The sequence below is a fragment of the Carassius gibelio genome, chromosome B12, assembly GCF_023724105.1.
Source record: "Carassius gibelio isolate Cgi1373 ecotype wild population from Czech Republic chromosome B12, carGib1.2-hapl.c, whole genome shotgun sequence".
Classification (NCBI taxonomy): domain Eukaryota; kingdom Metazoa; phylum Chordata; class Actinopteri; order Cypriniformes; family Cyprinidae; genus Carassius; species Carassius gibelio.
Window position 1 is genome coordinate 14,849,948 of NC_068407.1, and position 22,613 is coordinate 14,872,560.

Genomic DNA, 22,613 nt, shown 5'->3' on the forward strand with positions numbered 1-22,613 from the left:
CGTAATCTTGCCCCAGGCGGCATCTTAACCCATCTTGACCTATTTCCATGTTTATATATATATATATAATTTTTTTGTATATTAAAATTTTACTAGCATTAATATTGTTTATTTAAAACTTTAAAATAAATGTAAAACAACAACCTCATTATTCTAAACATATGCTTATTTTTCTGGGGTTTTCTACATAACATATAACATAGGCTACTGATTGGTCATTTGAGGGAAGATGTTTGTGTATAAGTTTTTATTTATTTATTTTTTTAGGCTAAGTATAACATAATCATTCATGCCGCTCCTTGTCTGAAATAAACTGCAAGTCACATGTTAACGGCAGGTACCTTTCTTGAATAAGTTCATAATAACGAACAGGGCTGACTGCCACATTTGTATCTTCATTGGTAAACTGGTTCTAAACTGTTACTGGACTAGTTGGTAATTGAAAGTTGCGCCCTAGTTTGTGTCCAATCAGAGACAACCTGCCATGCAATGAATAAAACAGCAATGCGTAAACAAGAACTGGAAAGTCCTCCGCCCCCTTCCCCATATAATATCAAATGAAAGCAGTTCCGTATTCTGTGGCGCTACTACAACCATCACTTTCAACAGCCCAAATTCGTTCAAGCCTGATTGTAAAAATCAATGCGCACCATCATCATGGACCCATGATGTGTAGAAGGTAAGAGATGTGTGTCGTTTTCACGCTCTCCCCTCATCGTAAAGTTTCGGGTGGGATGGGAATGTAGTCTCGTGTCATATATCAAGTTCGTCAGCATGTCTGTGTCTCTGTAGGATACTAGTTGTCAGGTTACAGCTGGTTATTTAGTGTGCACTGGTGAGCGATAAAACACTCGACTCTCGTTTACGGAAAGTGACACTTGTACAAATGGCAGCAAGTTAAAACGAGTGCGGCACTGATCGCACGTTATTCGTTATTGAGGTATACGCAGCGCATGGTTTTACAGGAAGATGACGCACAGAATGACACAGACGATGGCCAAGTAGGGATAAACCGACAATTTTGACTTAATATATATATATATATATATATATATATATATATATATATATATATATATATATATATATATATATATAAGGTTTCACGATAAGTGACGTAGCTGACGAGGACCAACTACATTTAGAGTATAGATCATATATAACAAAGCCACGTTGGAGCTGTTTGACAGCACTTTTCACTTAAGTCTGATCTCAACATAAGATAAGGGACGTTTTAAAACAAATAAAAATACTGCTCACAGGCCCAAATTTTATGTCGGTTGATACTTATTAAACCAAACAATACAAGTCTCCCCCCACCACACAAATACATAACTTTTTTTTTTTTTTTTTTGTAAGGAAGTAGTTACACATTTATTGAATGAGTTATATATGTCATTTTCGAAGCTGCGGTACTTTAACCCAATGGTTTCGTTTTACAGATCGTGGGCGGGGCTTAACGCTTATGTGTCATGGTGCACCTGTAGATAAATTCAAGTTTCTGAAACATTAAAGGTACACTCAGTAAATATATTTAATGGTAAAATATTAACTTTCACATTAAACATAAAAGCATCTAAAGCAGCCAAGACGATATGTGACCCCGGACCATAAAACCATAAGTATACAACAAAATATGTCAATTTCATCTCCCTACATCTGACACACCCGCTTCATGAGCTGATGAGTTGAATCAGATGTGATAATTGAGGGAGACATACAAAATATGCAGGTCAGGGGGTACTCCAGGACAAGTTTGATAACCATTGGTCCAGAGCATGGATCAGTATATGTACAACAGGGATCCTCAAATCTGGCCCTCATCCACTTTCTGGGGTGTATTCCAGTAAGCACAGTTAACTTACCATCAGCTAAACCCTGAACTTTCGGTTTTACCCCAAACCTTGCTTACTTACATAAACCTTGTTGTAGTGTTTTATAATTTATACAGATAACTGTTATATATTCCAATAAAATAAATATAATAGCCATATTAGAACAATATATTACCTTATTACTTATATTAGCGCTTCACCATTAAGATATAATAAGGTATATTACATATTGTAATATTATATAATCTTGTGCGATATATGTCACACCCACTGAAGGCTCGTCAGTAGATCACATGTGTGCCGATATTATATTATATTATATTATATTATATTATATTATATTATATTATATTATCATCTCACACATAGATCGGCATTTTCTATAATGTTTAAATTATAAATCAAAATACATATCTGATATGACTTAATATATAATAAGCATCAAACAAGCAATATAATTAATATAATTAATATAATTAATACATTCCTGATGTACAATGAACCAACATAAAGACAATGAGCATAAATTAAAAAAAAGAAAAGTCCAAACAAACAGGTTATGCCACAGATCAAGGATAACATTTACAGTAGTCACCTACCGTGTACTAGCACAAACCACCAAATCCTGTAATGACCATTATATGTGTCATATAAGTAGTAGTAGTAGTAGTAGTAGTAGAAAAATATACCTGAAATGAAAATGAACAGCTTCACTGTGCTTTTATAAAAAAAATAAAAAACTTAATTAGGCCAGTAGGTGTCGGTATAAAATCCAAAATCACTGGGTGCGTTTACATGGACACTTTTTGCTTCCATTGGAATTAATTCATTCTTAATTCATACATCATTACGCTATTTCTACGTCACTGCGCATGCGAAGTACTTTCCAATTTCGGTTTTCAATCCGATCAAGTGTTTACATGTCCTCTCGCTCGGATTACAAAAGGAATAAACCATGCCTCTCAATCCGATCAAAATTTTTGTCAGATCTGGCCAATTGACGTGTTTACATGTGACTTTTTTATTCTGATTGTGCTTCTAGTCCTATTATGATCGGATTAGTAGGGTCCATGTAAACACAGCTACTGATATTTTTGGCATGAATAAGGGTGAGCATAAACAACAGCTACTACTTTCTGCGGTGCATAATTAAACCTGCACTAAAAGTATCATGGGAGCAAAGTGTGCATTAATTGTACACTTGGAAATCCTTCATTCCGAGAGGCCCTTTAAAGTGGCCAGTTTTAGTACTTTAGAATGACCCTTCAATATGGAGGCCATGATTGTTCTTACTCCAAAGTACCCTTGACTATGGTTAAGGCTAAAACGGATACAGCAAAAGCTACTGACCTGCACACATCAATACAGTGTGATTTTTTTTTCACACTCTACAACAATACAGTAACTACAGTTATTGCATTTTTGTAAGGGGTGGGTTTAGAGTTGGGTGTAGGTGTAGACGTTAATAAAACAATCTAATAGGTAGAAAATTTAACTTCTTGTTAGCTTCTGATTTTTGCTGAATCCCTTCTAGCCACAACCCTTGACTATTGCTGAAGGTCACAAGACTGTGATAATGACAACATGGTGAATATTCATATAGGACAGTCCCCAGTACGGTCTGGTGACTCAACACTCTGCACTTTTATGTCTGTCTAAAACACACCTGCTACAGACCATCAGCTTGTTAGACATTTCTATGTGTGTTCCCTCTCTCATCTTTTCTTTAAACCCTGCCGTTCACATTTAACCAACACATCTACTATTAACTACTAATAAACATATTTCTTACTTATGAAACTTATTTAAACTTAATATGAATTTTGTGTCATATATCATAACAAAACACCTAGAATTATTCTGTTCATAGCTTAACCCAAACTCTCCCACCACATCTAGCTTAAAAATCATGAAGATACCACCTCTTGGTCAAATGACCATAAATTATAGTGTTTGAGTAGTTCACTTTCATTTTGGAACGCCCTAACAAATGGCATTCCCTTCCAAAAGTGTTCTTCAAGCATGCAATAGCATTTGGAATTTGCCTTGTGTCAGCTAGAACTGGAATTGAGAACCACTGATTTTTTTATGGTGACTAAATAAAAAAATTCCTACTGAAAGAGTACGATTTCAAATGCAGTCTTACGCATGCACTTTTAACAAACAAAGATTATAGGCTAATGTTACACAGAAAGATATAATATTCAGAAAGCAATAAAAGTGAAACATTTTTTTCCCCAACAACTTTCATTGATTTTATAATTTTGATAAAAAGCATAATTGTTTTATCCACATCCACAGGTCTTACTTAAGGGCATGTTTAATTTTCCATGATGTCATGAAGGAAGAGAAGGCCTGGGGCCCTTCAGCAGAATACTGCAGTTGAGCCACAGAGTGACTGAAGCTGCATTCCACTTCATCCTTACACCGTCTGTTTTCCTTCATCCATCCTTTGGTAACTTGACAATGACATCACATAGGAAACACCTTGTGAGGGACTTCAACTTTTTCATCACCTGTTATATTTGTAAAGGGTACTTGATTAAGCCCACCACTGTGACAGAGTGCCTGCACACCTGTAAGTATCTACAGTCTCTATGAGAATTTAATGAAAAATGAAAATGATGATTTAGCAGTGGTTTTCAGCCGGTGGGCTCTGACACCAAAAATGATCTGTTCTAATAGTTTCACGGACAGCACAAGGAAAACCATTTCCATACAAAGTTAGGATAGAATAAGGAAATAACTTTACATATCTGTAATTGTTATAAGTTTAATATATGAATCAATGTGTCCAACCAAACTATTGTACTTTAGTGTAGAACCACCTTTTTCACCGAATACAGTATAATTGTTATAAGTTTAATATATGAATCAATGTGTCCAACCAAACTATTGTACTTTAGTGTAGAACCACCTTTTTTTCACCGAATACAGTATTTAGACCAGTGTTTGTTGCATGTATTTAAGCTGATAAATCCCTCTCCTGCTGTTGTTAATGATTTTAGGGACAATTAATTTTATAATGCTTGATTAGGCACATATGTTTTTCCACAGAGAGTATGTGAACATCAGGATTTAGTGTTAATTAATTTTCAGAGTGTTTTAATGTAAATTAATTTCACCGTCAAGTGTAAGTGACTTCCTTTTTGCATTATATTGGTACGGCAAACCAGATGTGAAATCTCCCTAATTTTTAAGATACATGGCCAATACACTGTCTTTGTCATCTGCAGATCAGTCACCATGACAACATATATTCTCCACAAGCATAAGCTATTTTCACACAAAATATTTTCTTGATGGAATTAGTTTGTAATTTGTGCTTTATTGTTTGATTGTAAAGTAAACCATGAGAAAGTTAGAGACTAAAATGTATTATTATTTATATTATTTGGTATTTACTTTAATAATTTCTTTGCTTATATTTAATGTTAATTAATGCCATAAAAGTAATTTCATATCTTGAATGTACTTGTCACGGATTTACGCTGCCTGAAGGAATACGGAGTCGAGGATAAACGGAATAAGGTTTTTAATATATCCAACACAGGGGATATCCAACATGGAGCACAGAGGTAGACACACGTAAGTAGCAAGTGATCACAAGTGAGGACAAGTGAGCACAAGTGAGAAGACCCGCCCAAACAGAACTGAAGGACAAGGCTTATGTACAACAGATAATTGGGGAAACACAGGTGGATGGAATCATTAAATTAACAGGGACATGGAACACATGAGGAAGATAATGGACACACCTGGGAACTAATCAAACACGGAAAGACAGAAACTGGGTCACGGGCAAAAACACATTAAATGAGTCCAGGTGTGTGACAGTACTCCCCCCTCCCGGTAGGTGCGTCCTCGCACCGTAGAAACAACAGGGGGAGGCGTAGGTGGGAACTTGGGAGGAGGTTCCGGTGGAGGACGGACTTCCAGGAGGGGGCCAGCAGACAGGGACCACAGAAGGAGGAGCCAGGGAGGAGACGACGGAGGAAGGAGCCAGGGAGGAGACAGGAGCAGGAGGAGCCAGATGGTCCACCAGAGACCAGCCAGGACGGAGATCCAAGGTGGGGTCGACGGCGGGAGGAGCCATGGTGAAGGAAGGGTCGACGACACCAGGGGGCCGACAGGCGGAGACTGCACCGGTGGGTGAGGAGCCCAAGATGGAGCAGCACAGCCGCAGAGCCAGGGTGACGTCGAGGATCCGGAGGGCCTAGGTGGAGCTGAAGGCTCAGGCGACCAAGGCAGAGGCAGGGTCCTGGCAGACCGCTGTGGAGCCGGAGTGACCGAGGATGGAGGTGGAACTGGAGGGAAGGAGGAGCCTGACAGAGCCGGAGGGATGGAGTGACGAGGTGGAACCAGAGGAGTGGAGTCCCGAGGCGGCGGATGGTCGACGACTGACCAAGGTGGAGCCGGAGGGACGAGGGAGCCCGGTGGAGCAGGTGGGATGACAGGCCACGGTGGAGACGAGGGAGCTAAGAGCCAAGGCGGAGCCGCTGGGTCGAAGGACCGAGGAGGAGTCCAGGGCTCGGAGGCTGGAGGCGGAGACAGGGCCTTAACACGCCAAGGCGGAGCTGGAGACTGGCAGTCCAGCGGCGAACCACCGCGCCCCGATGGCGCGGACTGAGGGTGAGCTGCGGGACTGACTGGCACCAGCAGGGATGACGAGGAACTGGCTGGTCTAGGAGGAGGAGAGAGGAGAAGGATGGGAGGAAGGACAGGAGGATCAGGACTGGACGGAACCAGCGAAAGAGGAGTAGAGGGACCAGCAGGTTTGGGAGGAGGCGGGAGAGGGAGGCTGGGAGGGAATACAGGAGACACAGAAGATTCAGGGCTGGGCGGAACCAGCGGTGAAACAGAAAAATCATGGCTGGGCGGAACCAGCGGAGACACAGAAAATTCAGAGCTGGGCGGAACCAGCGGAGACACAGAAGATTCAGAGCTGGGCGGAACCAGCGGAGACACAGAAGATTCAGAGCTGGGTGGAACCAGCGGAGACACAGAAGATTCAGAGCTGGGCGGAACCAGAGGAGACACAGAAGATTCAGGGCTGGGCGGAACCAGCGGTGAAACAGAAAAATCATGGCTGGGCGGAACCAGCGGAGACACAGAAAATTCAGAGCTGGGCGGAACCAGCGGAGACACAGAAGATTCAGAGCTGGGCGGAACCAGCGGAGACACAGAAGATTCAGAGCTGGGTGGAACCAGCGGAGACACAGAAGATTCAGAGCTGGGCGGAACCAGCGGAGACACAGAAGATTCAGAGCTGGGCGGAGCCAGCGGAGATACAGGAAACTCAGGGCTGGGCGGAACCAGCGGAGAAACAGAAAACTCAGGGCTGGGCGTAACCAGCGGAGAAACAGAAAACTCAGGGCTGGGCGTAACCAGCGGAGAAACAGAAAACTCAGGGCTGGGCGTAACCAGCGGAGAAACAGAAAACTCAGGGCTGGGCGTAACCAGCGGAGAAACAGAAAACTCAGGGCTGGGCGGAACCAGCGGAAATGGAGCAGAGGAAATGACTGGAGGAGGTAGGAGTGGGAGACTGAGAGGGTATACAGGGGAATCAGGGCTGGACGGAACCAGCGGGGAAACAGGAAAATTAGGGATTACCTCCATAGACCAGTCCATCAGATCCAGAACTTGCTCCATATGATCTTCAGAGACTGCATACAGCTCACCCTCAGTCGCAGGAGTGTGGGCAGGGCTTTCCTCCACGCCCTCGATCTCCACGAGGACTCCCACGATGCACGGTGTTGCCGGCTCACACACCTGGTCAGTCGCGCTCTCGAGTTCCGGCTCCCTGTCAGTGGATGGCTCGGGCTCTGCGGCTGCGGTGGGCTCTGGCTCCGTGCGGCGTGATGGTGGCTGGCTGGTCTCTGGGTCGGGAGTGGGGCTGGCGAGGTCCTCTATGGGGCAGACGGTGAGAGGTGACCCATTTCTCGCCAGAGTCCACTCCACGTATGCGGCGAAATCCTCTCGAGGACCATCTTCGGACGACAACGCTCTGCATTTGGAGTTCAGGCTGGTGTTGTAGAAGGTGCAGAGCGCACCGTCCGGGTAGCTGGTGGCATTAGCTAATAGGGAAAACTGTCTGGTATGGTCCTCGAGAGAACGTCCTTCCTGCTTCAGCAGGAGGATGAGGAATTCGGGACGATAGAGGGGATCCATAGACACTAAGAAAAGAAAAGACTGTGAAAAAACAAAAGCAAAACGGAGGGAAGAACACGCAGTTTTCTATTTTCTCTTTTGGGTTCGGGTCTTCTGTCACGGTTTTACGCTGCCTGAAGGAATACGGAGTCGAGGATAAACGGAATAAGGTTTTTAATATATCCAACACAGGGGATATCCAACATGGAGCACAGAGGTAGACACACGTAAGTAGCAAGTGATCACAAGTGAGGACAAGTGAGCACAAGTGAGAAGACCCGCCCAAACAGAACTGAAGGACAAGGCTTATGTACAACAGATAATTGGGGAAACACAGGTGGATGGAATCATTAAATTAACAGGGACATGGAACACATGAGGAAGATAATGGACACACCTGGGAACTAATCAAACACGGAAAGACAGAAACTGGGTCACGGGCAAAAACACATTAAATGAGTCCAGGTGTGTGACAGTACTAGGCATTTGTTTTAGAATAAACTGTATTTTAGCCACCTGCACAACTTACACTATTATTACATACAGTGATGACCTGATTGTGTCGTGACTCGTGTATCAATGTCAGTGTGTAATATGCGTTGGCAGTGGCTATTTTTTTCCCCACTCACTCATGAGGTAAAGCAGTTTGATACAGTTTGTGTGTTGATAGCTTTGTATGTGTGTTATAACAGAGCAATAAGGTAATGAGTGTTGCTACAATTTTACTGGTGGAAAATGATATGTGTTTTACTGGCCAAGCAAGCTTTATCTAAATTACAGTTTGTAAGACTTGGTTTTAATTGTAGTCTGTGGTCATTCTTGCAGGGAATTTCAACTGTGAAGTTTAACATTAAAAAAAAAAATAATTTTAACAATAAGAAACTGTAAAAATTAACAGTAAAATGTAATTGGTAAATGGGAAGTTATCTGACTATATACTGTATGGTGAAAATCTGTAATAGATATAATAGGACATTAAATACGGTAAAGCAATGTAAAATATATAGTTTTTAGAAGTAAAAAAAGAACATTTTATTACTTATAGCAGTGGTTCCAACCCTGGTCCTGGAGGCACCCCAACACTGCATGTTTTGCTTGTCTCCTTAATCAGAACACCAGATTCAGGCCATCAGCTCAATATTATAGACTCCAAGACCTGAAATTGGTGTGTCAGAGTTTGCGTTTACACTTGGCATTAACATGAGACCTGTATCCACAGATGTTGTTTACATACACATTGAAAAGACAAGTGTACACATGCTTCTGATCGGAATGTTATCCGATCAGAGTGTCCGGGTCCAGAGGTAGATGAGGACGCATTGTGATTGGTCTCAGTGTAATGGAAACGCAATCCAGCCATCATGTCTGCATTCGCAGGTCGACATCATGAAAAACCCTGCCCCCTCTCTCCCAAACGGTCAGTAACCCCTCACTGCGAAACACAAGATCCAGGGGGCATGGTTGGATCCACATCTACAGGTGGAGACTGGTAGGTTTAGGGGTGGAGATGGGTGGGTTTAGAGATCAGGGGGTAGAGACGGGTAGGTTTAGGTATATGTCAAGTGGGAGGAGTTGGATCTGCATCCAACCATGCCTCCTTGATTTGTGGTCTGCAGTGAGGACCATCTGTAAAATGTTGCATGACTGAAAATGCTTTTCAACAGAAAGCCCGAAACTTCTGGTTGACTTTGCACTGGTCTATTCTCTGCAAACTTATTTAAATATTGCGCTGGAAATACAGATCTGAATGGATATCCAGATAGAGATGTCAGCTGTTGCTGCCAAGTGTAAACTTGCCATGTTCTGATTGACTGATGGATCGATTTGCTTAATCAGATCATGGTGATTGCATATTAATACACATCACAACCAGAGAAAGGAGACATGCAAAATGTGCAGTATTGGGGTGCCTCCAGGACCAGGGTTGGAAACAACTGACTTATAGGATGATGAAATCATAGTCATCTTACACAAATATTGTTACTGTATTTTTACAGTGAAGTTGCCACTGTTGCATTTTTTTTTTTTTTACTGCAAATTTAACAGAATTTTACTGTTATTTAAGTATAATTTTCTTTTTTTCTGCTTGTATATAGTTTGTAAAAGCTGTATAGTCCAGCATTTTGAGGACAGCAATGATTGCCCAAAATGTGGTATCCAGGTTCATGAAACAAATCCCTTGGAGATGTTAAGGTAAACTACACTGGTCCATAATATCCTACTATTAATTCAAAACCCCTTAAGCAGATCCACTTCAAGTGGTCTGGATCAGACTCAGTGTTGCATTGTAGAGCACACAACAATACAAGCCATGATGAGGATTAATGAGATCAATCTATTTGATTTTGAAGAAATCTGGAACAAAATCTAGCTTTCCTTTAAAAGGTCTGAAATATTTGTTACCCACAGATGCCTGGTTTTGGATGTGGGGTCATAAAGTGGCATTGAATTTGATATTGGTTGGGAGGCATTCCAAGCAATAGCCAGACTATGTTCTGGAGCCAGGGTGTCAGCTGTGAGACTAACCCTGCACAGTATTGCCTCTCCACACCAATGATACATTTCCACCCCAACACCAGACAGAATGATAACATGATAACAAGAGCACAGGGCAGCATTAACCTGAACCTGTTAACAGACGTGACAGCGACATTAGCATGACTGGTGTTCTGGTAGCTCACATTTCTGTGTATTTATTTTCTCCAAAGGCTGGACAACACTCTAGAAGAAGTAATTTTCAAACTTGTGCCTGGTCTTAGAAAAAGTATGCATTTTCCCATTTTAAGTAACTCTTGTGTCATTTAGAGATACCATATTTCAACTGACATTTAGTTAACTTTTTAATTTTCTTCCAGAGGAACAGCTGCAAGAGATTGAATTCTGGAGAAGAAACAAATCGAAAGAAAGTCCTGATGGTAAATGACTCAAACCATTTTTCACCATTTTAAAGGAATAGTTCACCTGAAAATGAAAATTGTGTCATTCATGTACTGTGTTCACTTCACACCTGAAAGAAAAGTGAGAGAATTTTAGAAGAATGTTGTCTCTGCTGTTTTCCATATGAAAGTGAATAGAGACCATGAACTGTGAAAATTACAAGTTCTGAAAATGACAAAAAGCATGGTAAAAATATTCCAAATAGGATAGGGATAGTGCACACAGGTTATATTATACTATTGTTATGGTACATTTATGCTGTCTTTTTTCCTGCTTTAAAGCTGTTCAAAATTAATATTCTTTGTATAGAAAAAAAGAACAGCAAGAAAATTTGGTCTAACATCTTTTGCGGTTTACAGAAGAAAGAAATATGGGTTTGGAATAGCAGAAGACTCAGTAAATAATGAGAGACGTTTCGGTTTTGGCTGAATCCCACACATTAGGCTCTTCATGGCTATGACTCCTATGGGCCAGGTTACTCTGCTGTATCAGCATTTGAACTTCTTTTATCATCTTTTGGTATCACTTTTGTTCCTTATCAAGTAATGTCTTCACAGCTCAAATGAATCTACCATACTCTGTTCCACTGACCTTGACTCAGAGGTGGTGGGTATAAGTTGTGAATCATCAGTACAGATATATCTGTCACTTTACTCCCTTGACTCCAAAGAGAGCTATAACAGAGTCACTCTGTACAACTGTTTTATACAACTGTAAAGATAAACACTGAAATTTTAAAACTGATTGACTGGTTATATGGCTTTGTAGAAAGCTTGACTCGTATGACCAAATTTAGACATCATGTGAGTGACGTGACATTCAGCCAAGTATCGTGACCCATACTCAGAATTCGTGCTCTGCATTTAACCCCTCCGAAGTGCACACACACAGAGCAGTGTACACACACACACACACACTGTGAACACACACCCGGAGCAGTGTGCAGCCATTTATGCTGCAGCACCCGGCGAGCAGTTGGGGGTTCGATGCCTTGCTCAAGGGCACCTAAGTCGTGGTATTGAGGTTGGAGAGAGCACTGTACATGCACTCCCCCCACCCACAATTCCTGCCGGCCCGAGACTCGAACTCACAACCCTACAATTGCGAGTCCGACTCTCTAACCATTAGGCCACGACTTCCCCTTGTGGCGTTTTAGACAAACACCTTATTTACAATAAAACAATGTAAATAAAATGTAAACAATTGTGCTATATAAATAATTGTAAGATAAAGGCAACTATCTAGTTAAAATATATATTTTATTTTATTATAAAGATTTAAAATCTGCCATGGTAGAATAAATATATGTCTTTTTCCTTTTTTTCTCCTTTTTTTTTTTTACCATCAGTCAACCTTAAACACCTATTCTAAGCATTACTGCATTTTCTTCAGAGTAACATCAAACTAATTTTATTAAGTAACACACTGGCCAGCAAGTTATAATTTTCTGTCATGAGGATTTATGTTAAATGATGACTTAATTTATGCCTTAAGACTATATTGAATTATGCGAAGACACACAAGAACATGTTGTTCATTTGTTTTTCTACATCATATCAGTAGTAATATTACATGGCCCTATTTGTTTGGGATGCCCCATTTAGTTAAATGATGTTTTGTGTGATTTGTTGGAATGGATGAGTTTTTTTGTTTGTGTATTCTACATAAATCTTCTTAATCTGTGGCTCTTATGCTCAATTTATGAACCAAAATGAATGAGTTTCATAATACTTGGAGTTTCCAAGGCAACTTTTAAGTGTTTGCAGCTGTAAGCAGTTCTTTACAATGAGATAATTAGCACATTTATGATTTTCCCAAGAGCATAGTTTTGAATGTTATCTTTTTCATATGAAAGAAAGCCTGAGAAAAGATGCAGATGCTATTTTGCATTAGCATATCTATGAGTCTGAAATGCTTATCTTTTTTCCCTGCATTGTCAGGGGAACACATAATGTGGCACATATTTATTTATTTTATTTTATTTTTAATGAAGTGTATGCAATTTTCACATAAAATCCAAATAATATTATTTTCACATGTAGATTGATACACATGCAGGGATTTAGCATTTTAAACATTTTAGGGAGTCAGAAAAATGTAAAAATAAATAAATAAATAATAATAATAATAATAATAATAATAAAAAAAAAATAAAAGGCGAGTAATATTTATTTATATAGTGCTTTATATGATACAAATTGTATCAAAGCAGTTTATCACAGCAATAAACAAGAAATTAACACATTAAATAACACATTAACACAATACTGAATAATTTATCAGTTATGTAATAAATTGTATTTCAGCTGTAAAGAAGCTTTATAGAAAATGATAGTGTTATTATTTAGCTCAATTTATATGACAATCCTTTAACGTGAGCGGCTATGTTTTGTCTTTTTCCAGAGGATGGGCCTATATGTAAGAAGGCCAGATTGGATGAAGATGATGATGTTAGATGTGATAGAGACTACCACAGGAGTGATCCGCAGATAGCCATCTGTCTAGACTGCTTGCGTAACAATGGACAGATGGGAGAGAACATTGTTAAGGTTACCCATCTTGAATTATGTTTCCTTCTCCTATACTTTATGCATGCCATTCCATGTCTTCTTCTTCTTCTTCTTCTTTGGTCTTCTTTCTTTGTTGGCCTTGCCCCCTTATTCCTTCTAAATGAAAGGTGATCAAGGATCAGATGTTTACCCTCAACATCAGTTTGTTTGATATTTTAAAATTAAAGTCGAGGCTGATCCTTATTCTTTTCTAAAGCCTGGTATCAATCAGTGTCAATCATGTCCAAAGCTCAATCCTTTCTATCAGCTCCCGCATTGCCTGTATCTCCCTTTTTGCAAATAGTTATCTTTTACTTTCATTCTTTTCAGTAATATAATGAAACGTTCTTACAATTTAAAAATGTTGGTTTAAATGTATTTTAAAGTGTCATTTATTTCTGTGATGGCAAAGCTGAATTTTAAGCACCCACTATTCCAGTCTTCAGTGTCACACAAATCAGTCTAATATTTTGATTGAGTCACATTTTGGAAATTTGTTCAAAGTTGTCTTTTTGCCTTTTTGTCCAGGGCTTAATGAAAAAATTTATTCGCTGCTCAACAAGAGTGACTGTTGGAACAATCAAGAAGTTTTTAAGTCTGAAGTTAAAGCTTCCCAGTTCTTATGAGGTAACACCTGAATATCTTTACTATTTTTTCTGTAAGCAAAAAAAAAAAAAAAGACAACGATTTGGTGGATATTACATATTGCCTTTCCATTTTGTTTATATTTCACGTCTATGTTTTTATGCATTTTGAAGACACATTTATACTAAGCTTAAAGTATATAGTGTGATAAAACCTATATCTTTATGTCTTTTACTTCATTGCATGTGTTTCAGCAATTAACCACCACCTCATGTTTATCATATTTCTGCTGTTTATGTTTTTCTTGTTTCATGTTTGCTTGGCTATTTTGGTCTACCATACAATGAAATTTCTCTGATGGTCACTAACTTTTTCTGCAGCTAGATGTTCTATGCAATGGTGAGATCATGGGTAAAGACCACACCATGGAATTTATCTACATGACCCGCTGGAGGCTTCGGGGAGAAAATGTAAGCTATGAGAATACCAGTTTCTCATTCTCTCCTCTCTTCTCATGGGTGATATCTAAATCCTCTTTTACACTGTGAAGAGCAGTGTGGCAGACTCAAAGCAGGTTCATAACAAGTTGTGTGACTTCGCATTGTATTTACAATTTAAAGCAATAAATTTAAGACAACCATAAAACTTTACTTCATAGGGTAATGCCCACCTTAATAAGGGTCCCTGTATACCCTGTTGATAAGTGTATGACTTTCCATCTGTGTGTAAAAGCCACCGCTTAGGCTCTATTTTAGTCAAAGTACAGCTCATATCACCATGATTTACTATAAAATCTGAAAGACTTCCCTTATAGCTTTCCTAGATCTTGGGAAATGGATTTTAAATAAAATCAGATTTCAGAAAGGATACACGTAATCAGGTTTGGGAATCTGCCATAAAAAAGTCACAATTTTTTTTTTTTTCTGACAAGCTCCCGAGGATATAAAAGCTGCATGAGGTAAAAAATGAAAACCCTTGTAATTTGAAGTGGGTCACAAAGAGCTGGCACCTCATCTCCTATTTTTCTGGAATAATACAGAAAACTCCTTCCCTTGCTTTCTATAAACAGGTTTCTGAGAGTGTTGTTTGAGTGTACTTGAGAAATAGGATGTGTGTGTTAGAGTTTTTCATGTAACCCATGAGTACTGCTGTGAAGGTGTTCTTGCATTCTGAGTACAGATAGAAAATGTCTTAATATTTGTTTGGAACACAAAAGTTGTGGCTTTCTTGAAAAGAATAACTCAAAATATGATAAGATTACAACCATTACAATAGAGTGCTGCAATAGATTTCCATTATCAGAAATTCAGATATTTTTGAAGCATTCTGAGATCTCTCTGACCCTCCAATAGAAAGCAAGGATCCTTACATGATCAAAGCTCAAAATAACGTAGCAAGGATATCAAAAAATAGTCCCTATGTCATCAGTGGTTCAACCATAATTTTACGATGCTACGAGAATACTTTTTGTGCTCAAATAAACAAAAATAAGAGAGTATCAAATACATAAACAACATATGCTGTTCTGTGTCAGCAGCACCAGATGTGGATATGCTTACGTTGTTCATGCTTTTATTGAATGTAAACAACGTACCCACGTACATACTAGGGTTGTGCCGATAGACGATAGTATCGTGTATCAACGATAGTCAGAGATATCGATGTAAGCAGATGTCTCTGTCGATATTATGATATTATGCGCATTCTCCTATTGATGTATTACATAATAATAATAATAATTATTATTATTATTTTTATTTTAATTGGGACGGCTTATTATAATTCGGCTATCAAACTTTCCAGTTATTTCACATTTCACACACACACACACACACACACACACACACACACTCACACACACCACGCACAAATGAGGATTAGAGCCCGTTGCCGGTGAAGAAGTCTCAATCCACAGACAGACATCGTCGGTACATCGTCTGCAGATGGTATCGTCTGGTAAGGTATTTTATTGCACTTTAACAAGGAATCTGAATGGCCTATATATGTGCAATATTTAAACGAGCCCTCACTAACTTAGTTTAATGCCACAGTTATGTTAGAACACATCTCATTCTCATTTCTGTGGCATTGCGTCGGTCTCATCATGAGGCACGTGGTCCAGGGCGCTGTATGACTGAAGCATCAGTTCATTTCAACTTATTCCAAATATATAAACTTACCTGTTTTAAGTACTTTATATTTAACGTGTTCATTTATGTCCAATGTTAGTGTTAAACTGTTGGAGTTTAAATTAAATCTACTATTGATTTTCACAGTTGACTGATTTTGCAGAACATTTAGACTGATAACTTCCATGCGCAGATGCAGATTTGTCACAGGACACCCTATTAAACAGTTGCGTCCAACTATATATGAACTAGCTGTTTTAAATACAGTATTTTTATATATAACGTTAGTTTATCAGTATGTTTGAAAGTATATTTTTTAGATTATTGGTGATTCCATAGGCTCTTTCTCACGCACCTGCGCGGTTTAAAACACCAAATAGTTATGCTATGACAAGAACAAAGAGTCTCTCTCTTGCTCCACCCATGCAAGATAATTTGATGTATCGTTGATCTCATGGGCTGACGATATGACGATTTGAAAAATGACCAAATCGCCCAACACTAGTACATACGTTGCATACATGGTTTACGCATGTTATACTTTCCAAAATGCCGCTAGCAATTAATGACAGATTTTTCATATTTGGGTGGACTATCCCTTTAAGAGGAACATTCAAGAACAATTGCATACTCATCTACATCATGTCTCTTTCTCCAGGCCTACCCAATGGTACTTGAATATCGACCCCGCATTGACTTTGGCTAGGTTGAAATGTCCTGCACTAATTTCAGTCTATCAACAGACAGCGAATTGAATGGACATGTGCAGTTCTGAAGATATACTCTACCTGTCTCTTCTGTTTAATTACTTTGGCTCACTTTATAGGGATCAGTTAGTGCATAGAAACTTGTGACACTTATTGTGTGCAACAGAGATTTGTGTGTTGTGGTTCATTTCCCTAAGTGACACAAAAGTCATGTTTATGGGCCTTTACCAATTTGCATATGATGGTATCTCCTTTTAAAAAAAAGTCACAATATAAAAGTATATGCGGCAGTGCCTTTTCCCATACATCATCTTATAAAGAGCTGTGGACAGATGTTTTGTAAAAAAGAAAGAAAAAGAGGTGTTTTTGAAGATTTTTTCCTTTTGTGTTCTACAGAAAGAACAAAGTCATACAGGTTTTGAAAAACACGAGTGTGAGTAAATGATGACAGAATGTTCATATTTAGTGGTTTAATATTATAAGTCTCCTGATTTTTAAAGTGTTAACATCCTCCTAGAGTTTTGAACTGGTCTGTTTTTGATTTTGCCCACTTAAGGGATTTTATTTATTATAGGCCATACCTCTGTGCTCACACAAATGCCTTTTTTTTTAGGGTTTTGGGACATCTCTGCCTCATTTTTTTTTTTTTTTTTATTAAATGTGAAATTAACTTAGCTAAACATGTTAAGTAGAGGTTTTACAATGTCTGGCATCCTAATTGAGAAAAGAGTTGAGACTTACTGTCATTTGTCATTATTTTGGCTTATGGTTGACAGGCAATGAGTTAAAAACTTTCTCACAATTTGTAGTAGTCTACCCCCCCCCACCCTAATTATAGAAACGTGTATAATGTGTATAATTGCTATTTTGAATATTGATCCATGCCTGTCTGTTTTATGTCACAATACAATTTTATGTCGGTAAATCCTACATTAAAAAAATACAAAGTAAAGGAAGTAGTTTAATTAAAGCATTTACTTGATCACATACACAGGCTTCATTACAGTGTATTAGTCTAGTTGTATTACACAAAAGACACTATACATCATGACCACATGGGATACATGCTAAAAACTTTTTGTCTTACCTACAGCTACACTTACAAACAGAGGCAATGTGGCAAAACTAAACTTGAATATCTGTGCAAATTAGCATACCTAATTTCTCAAACACAATTCAGAATGTTTTCCCCCCAGTTTTTTTGTCTTATTTATGTCTTCACAAATCTCCCAAAAATGTAATTATGTAGAATCACATGAATTCTGTTTGGAAGAAATCTTAAGCAACAATCAAGTTCCTTAAAAAAAGAAAAAGAGAAGAAAAAGCAAATATTATTTTACTATTGTTTTCACTTTAAAGAAGTGAAAACGAAAAGAAGTGACTTTGAAGTATAAAATAATATGTTTAAGTGGAAGCCGAATAATATGTGTTTATAATAGGCTCTTGAATGTCTTTGTGCTGCAATGATCAATATGTATTTTTATAGAGAGCCCTTGTAGATATTAAAACAATGGAAATGTATGTTATATGTTTAACAAACATCAAATGCTGCTTAGAATAATCTATTCTATTATTCAGTGTAAAGTCCCTTAGGTGATTCCTAGAGAGATTAGAAATGTGACAGTTATTGTATTTCTGTGTCTTTGTTCAGAAGAAAAATACACTCATGATTATTGATGTTGTTGGGTGTGTGATTTTTGATTTCATACTTATGTTTTGGCAATTAAAACTGATAATATGACAAAACACATCGATTATTATATTGCATGTGTTCAATTCTTTCTCCTTCCTGAAAATTGTCTCATTGTACTGTGGTGGGTGCGGCAGCACAGCCTCATATTTTCTCTGTGATTTCATCTAAGGTTCATCTGCCAAGGATGGAATTTCTCTATACAGACAGATTAAGTGATTCGATTTTCATTATTCTCTCTCTCTTTCTCTCTCTCTCTCTCTCTCTCTCTCTCACACACACACACACACACACACACACACGCACACACACACACACACGCACACTTGTATCTATGGTTTATTGGGGACTCCCCATACGAATAACTCTATTTTCTATCCTCTAACACTAACCCTACCCCTCACACTGACATTTTCTGAATTAAAAACAAAAAACATGATGTTTTTTAAGACATTTGGTTTACAATGGTAAACTTTGGTAAACCATGTTTAATATTGTACATTTTGTCCTCATAAACCATGTATCAACTGCATGCACACATTTTATTTAGAAGGTTTTTGAGGGAATGTGTTTGTGTGTCCATCACTCTTCACTCTCTCAAATTTAAATGTCATAGTCATAGAGCATACACAAAGGTCCACCAGACTCTGGCTTAGCTTTGCTTTCTGGGAGTTAATACTCTGGAAGATGCACCTTTCTGCAGAGAGACAATGTCTGGGCTCTGCACTCAAGAAACTGGATTTTTACCACTTTCTCCAACAGGTCAGTGACAACACTTCTGGATTTACACTCTGTGCTATAGCCAGCCATTCAGTTTTTCCAAAAGCACTCTCTTCTGTCTAGGAAAGTGTATGTCTCTTCACCTGTGCCAAATGCGTTCTACATCTGCACAATGGAGGATTATTACTCTTCTTGTAATAACCTAGAACACTGTCTAAGACTTGATGGTTGCTCTGTCAATTCTTCGTCATCAGTTAGGAACCTAGGTGTGCTACTTGATCACAATCTTTCCTTAGAAAGCCACGTTTCTAGCATTTGTAAAACTGCATTTTTCCATCTCAAAAATATATCTAAATTACGGCCTATGCTTTCAATGTCAAATGCAGAAATGTTAATCCATGCATTTACGACTTCAAGGTTAGACTATTGTAATGCTTTATTGGGTGGTTGTTCTGCACGCTTAGTAAACAAAGTCCAAAATGCAGCAGCAAGAGTTCTTACTAGAACCAGGAAGTATGACCATATTAGCCCGGTCCTGTCCACACTGCACTGGCTCCCTATCAAACATCGTATAGATTTTAAAATATTGCTTATTACTTATAAAGCCCTGAATGGTTTAGCACCTCAGTATTTGAATGAGCTCCTTTTACATTATACTCCTCTACGTCCGCTACGTTCTTAAAACTCAGGCAATTTGATAATACCTAGAATATCAAAATCAACTGTGGGCGGCAGGTCCTTTTCCTATTTGGCGCCTAAACTCTGTAATAACCTACCTAACATTGTTCGGGAGGCAGACACACTCTTGCAGTTTAAATCTAGATTAAAGACCCATCTCTTTAACCTGGCATACACATAACATACTAATATGCTTTTAATATCCAAATCCGTTAAAGGATTTTTAGGCTGCATTAATTAGGTAAACCGGAACCGGAAACACTTCACATAACACCCGATGTACTTGCTACATCATTAGAAGAATGGCATCTACGCTAATATTTGTCTGTTTCTCTCTTGTTCCGAGGTCACCGTGGCCACCAGATCCAGTCTGTATCCAGATCAGAGGGTCACTGCAGTCGCCCGGATCCAGTACGTATACAGACCAGATGGTGGATCAGCACCTAGAAAAGACCTCTACATCCCTGAAACACAGCGGAGACCAGGACAACTAGAGCCCCAGATACAGATCCCCTGTAAAGACCTTGTCTCAGAGGAGCACCAGGACAAGACCACAGGAAACAGATGATTCTTCTGCACAATCTGACTTTGCTGCAGCCTGGAATTGAACTACTGGTTTCGTCTGGTCAGAGGAGAACTGGCCCCCGAACTGAGCCTGGTTTCTCCCAAGGTTTTTTTCTCCATTCTGTCACCGATGGAGTTTCGGTTCCTTGCCGCTGTCGCCTCTGGCTTGCTTAGTTGGGGTCACTTCATCTACAGCTAAATCATTGACTTGATTGCAAATAAATGCACAGACACTATTTAAACTGAACAGAGATGACATACCTGAATTCAATGATGAACTGCCTTTAACTATCATTTTGCATTATTGAGACACTGTTTTCCAAATGAATGTTGTTCAGTGCTTTGACGCAATGTATTTTGTTTAAAGCACTATATAAATAAAGGTGATTGATTGATTGATTGATTGGAAACTTTGCGTACCTTTCTCTCTTTTTCGAGAACCGGGCTTAAATTATGAATGTGAAGATGGGAAATGCAAAAATTTTGTGGTGACTGGGGCTTTTATCTCGGTTTTTTTTTTTTTTTTTTTTTTTTTTTTTTTAGAAAATAAGAGCTTAAATACACAGAACCTAATGAAATAGCTAAATGTCAGGTGTTTAGAATAGTCAAGTCATGTCACCTTTATTTATATAGCGCTTTAAACAAAAAAGAATACGTCAAAGCAACTGAACAACATTAATTAGGGAAACAGTGTCAATAATGCAAAATGACAGTTAAGGCAGTTCATCATTGAATTCAGTGATATCATCATCTCAGTTCAGTTTAAATAATATCTGTGCAATCATTTGCAATCAAGTCAACGATACCGCTGTAAATAATAAGCAATTAAATGGACAGAAATTAAGTCAAATGATAAAAAAAAGAAAGACAGAACCAGAAGGACACAATTTTATTGCTTATCAGTAAATGTAAATCACAAAGCATTTGTTTAAATGTTATTTTGTAAATGACAGAGTGATGCATGGTGGGTGTTCATGGATCAAACCACTTTGGAGAACACAAATGGAATGGACTGACAAACAAGCTGCCAATAATTTATTTTTTATTTCTTTGTTTTTAATCAAAGGTATTATGTCATTCCAGTCAATTGCACCCTTTCAATTGAGGTTCTTTTCAGTGTTTGACTGTATTAAATAAACATTTAGGAACACTGCTCAAGGTGAAACTGAGCTGAAAACGATCAAGAGCCAAATATATTACACACTATAGTCAATCTTTAGTATTCAGTATTAAGTCCCTCAGTTTTTATATAGCAACTGATACTAGTATATACTTGTGTTAGTGGCTTGACGTTTTTTCCAGTCAAACATTCAGGATGATGCAGATCCAGATTCTAACCCACTGGCATGTTTATGTTTGGACTTTTTTATAACTTCATTCATCCCCTCAGTGTTCAAACTTTATTGTGATGGACAGATGTTAAATTAGATGTCATCAGCTGTTTAGTCCATCAAGAGAACAGGTGGCAGGCCCATGAGACACAAATAAATGGAAGTGTTTGTGCAATCTTTCATCTGCACAAACTTTTGGTTGAGCCCCCTGTGAGCCATAATTAACTTTTTATCATGTAATAAAAATAATTGTGCTTTCTCCAAAGCGTGCCTCAGTTAATTATAGTGTATTTGCCAATGGATTTTTAGAAATACAGCATATCTTACTTGTTTTGGCACAGACGAGCAGAGGATCGGATGAAGAGTACATTTTGTACTGTCCCTTATTTTATCGGGAGGTGAAAATTCTACACAAGTAGTCAGCCGAGTTTGTTTTTCACAGCTGCTATTAACATGCATCTCCTGTGACCACTTGTGGTTGGATTTAATTGATGGGAGGCCTCTGATGTTAATATATCAATTACTAAGTCAGTATGTCACTGCATGTTGATAGTAAGGCGCAAACAAGCACCAAAAATCACAGCACCTTTTCCAACCAAAATACTGTATACTTTCATTTTCAATATCAGCTGAACAAATCAGACTGGAATTCACAAAGCAATTTTGGTCAAGCAGGTAACTCAACTTCAAATATATTTCACATGATCTGTATTTTGTGAATATTTGTTGTGACTTTTA

The 22,613-nt window shown here is 38.5% G+C and overlaps 1 protein-coding gene across 1 annotated transcript; it reads left to right on the forward strand.

Annotated features, from left to right (window-relative positions):
• Positions 1–517: 517 nt before the first annotated feature.
• LOC127969172 (polycomb group RING finger protein 5-B-like) lies at positions 518–21,096 on the forward strand. The gene is made up of 9 exons (XM_052570945.1): positions 518–679; positions 4,137–4,413; positions 10,082–10,178; positions 10,694–10,749; positions 10,841–10,900; positions 13,326–13,471; positions 14,000–14,098; positions 14,437–14,526; positions 16,844–21,096. The coding sequence occupies exons 2-9, from the start codon at positions 4,302–4,304 to the stop codon at positions 16,889–16,891; spliced, it is 708 nt and encodes a 235-aa protein (XP_052426905.1). The 5' UTR covers positions 518–679; positions 4,137–4,301; the 3' UTR covers positions 16,892–21,096.
• Positions 21,097–22,613: the final 1,517 nt, after the last annotated feature.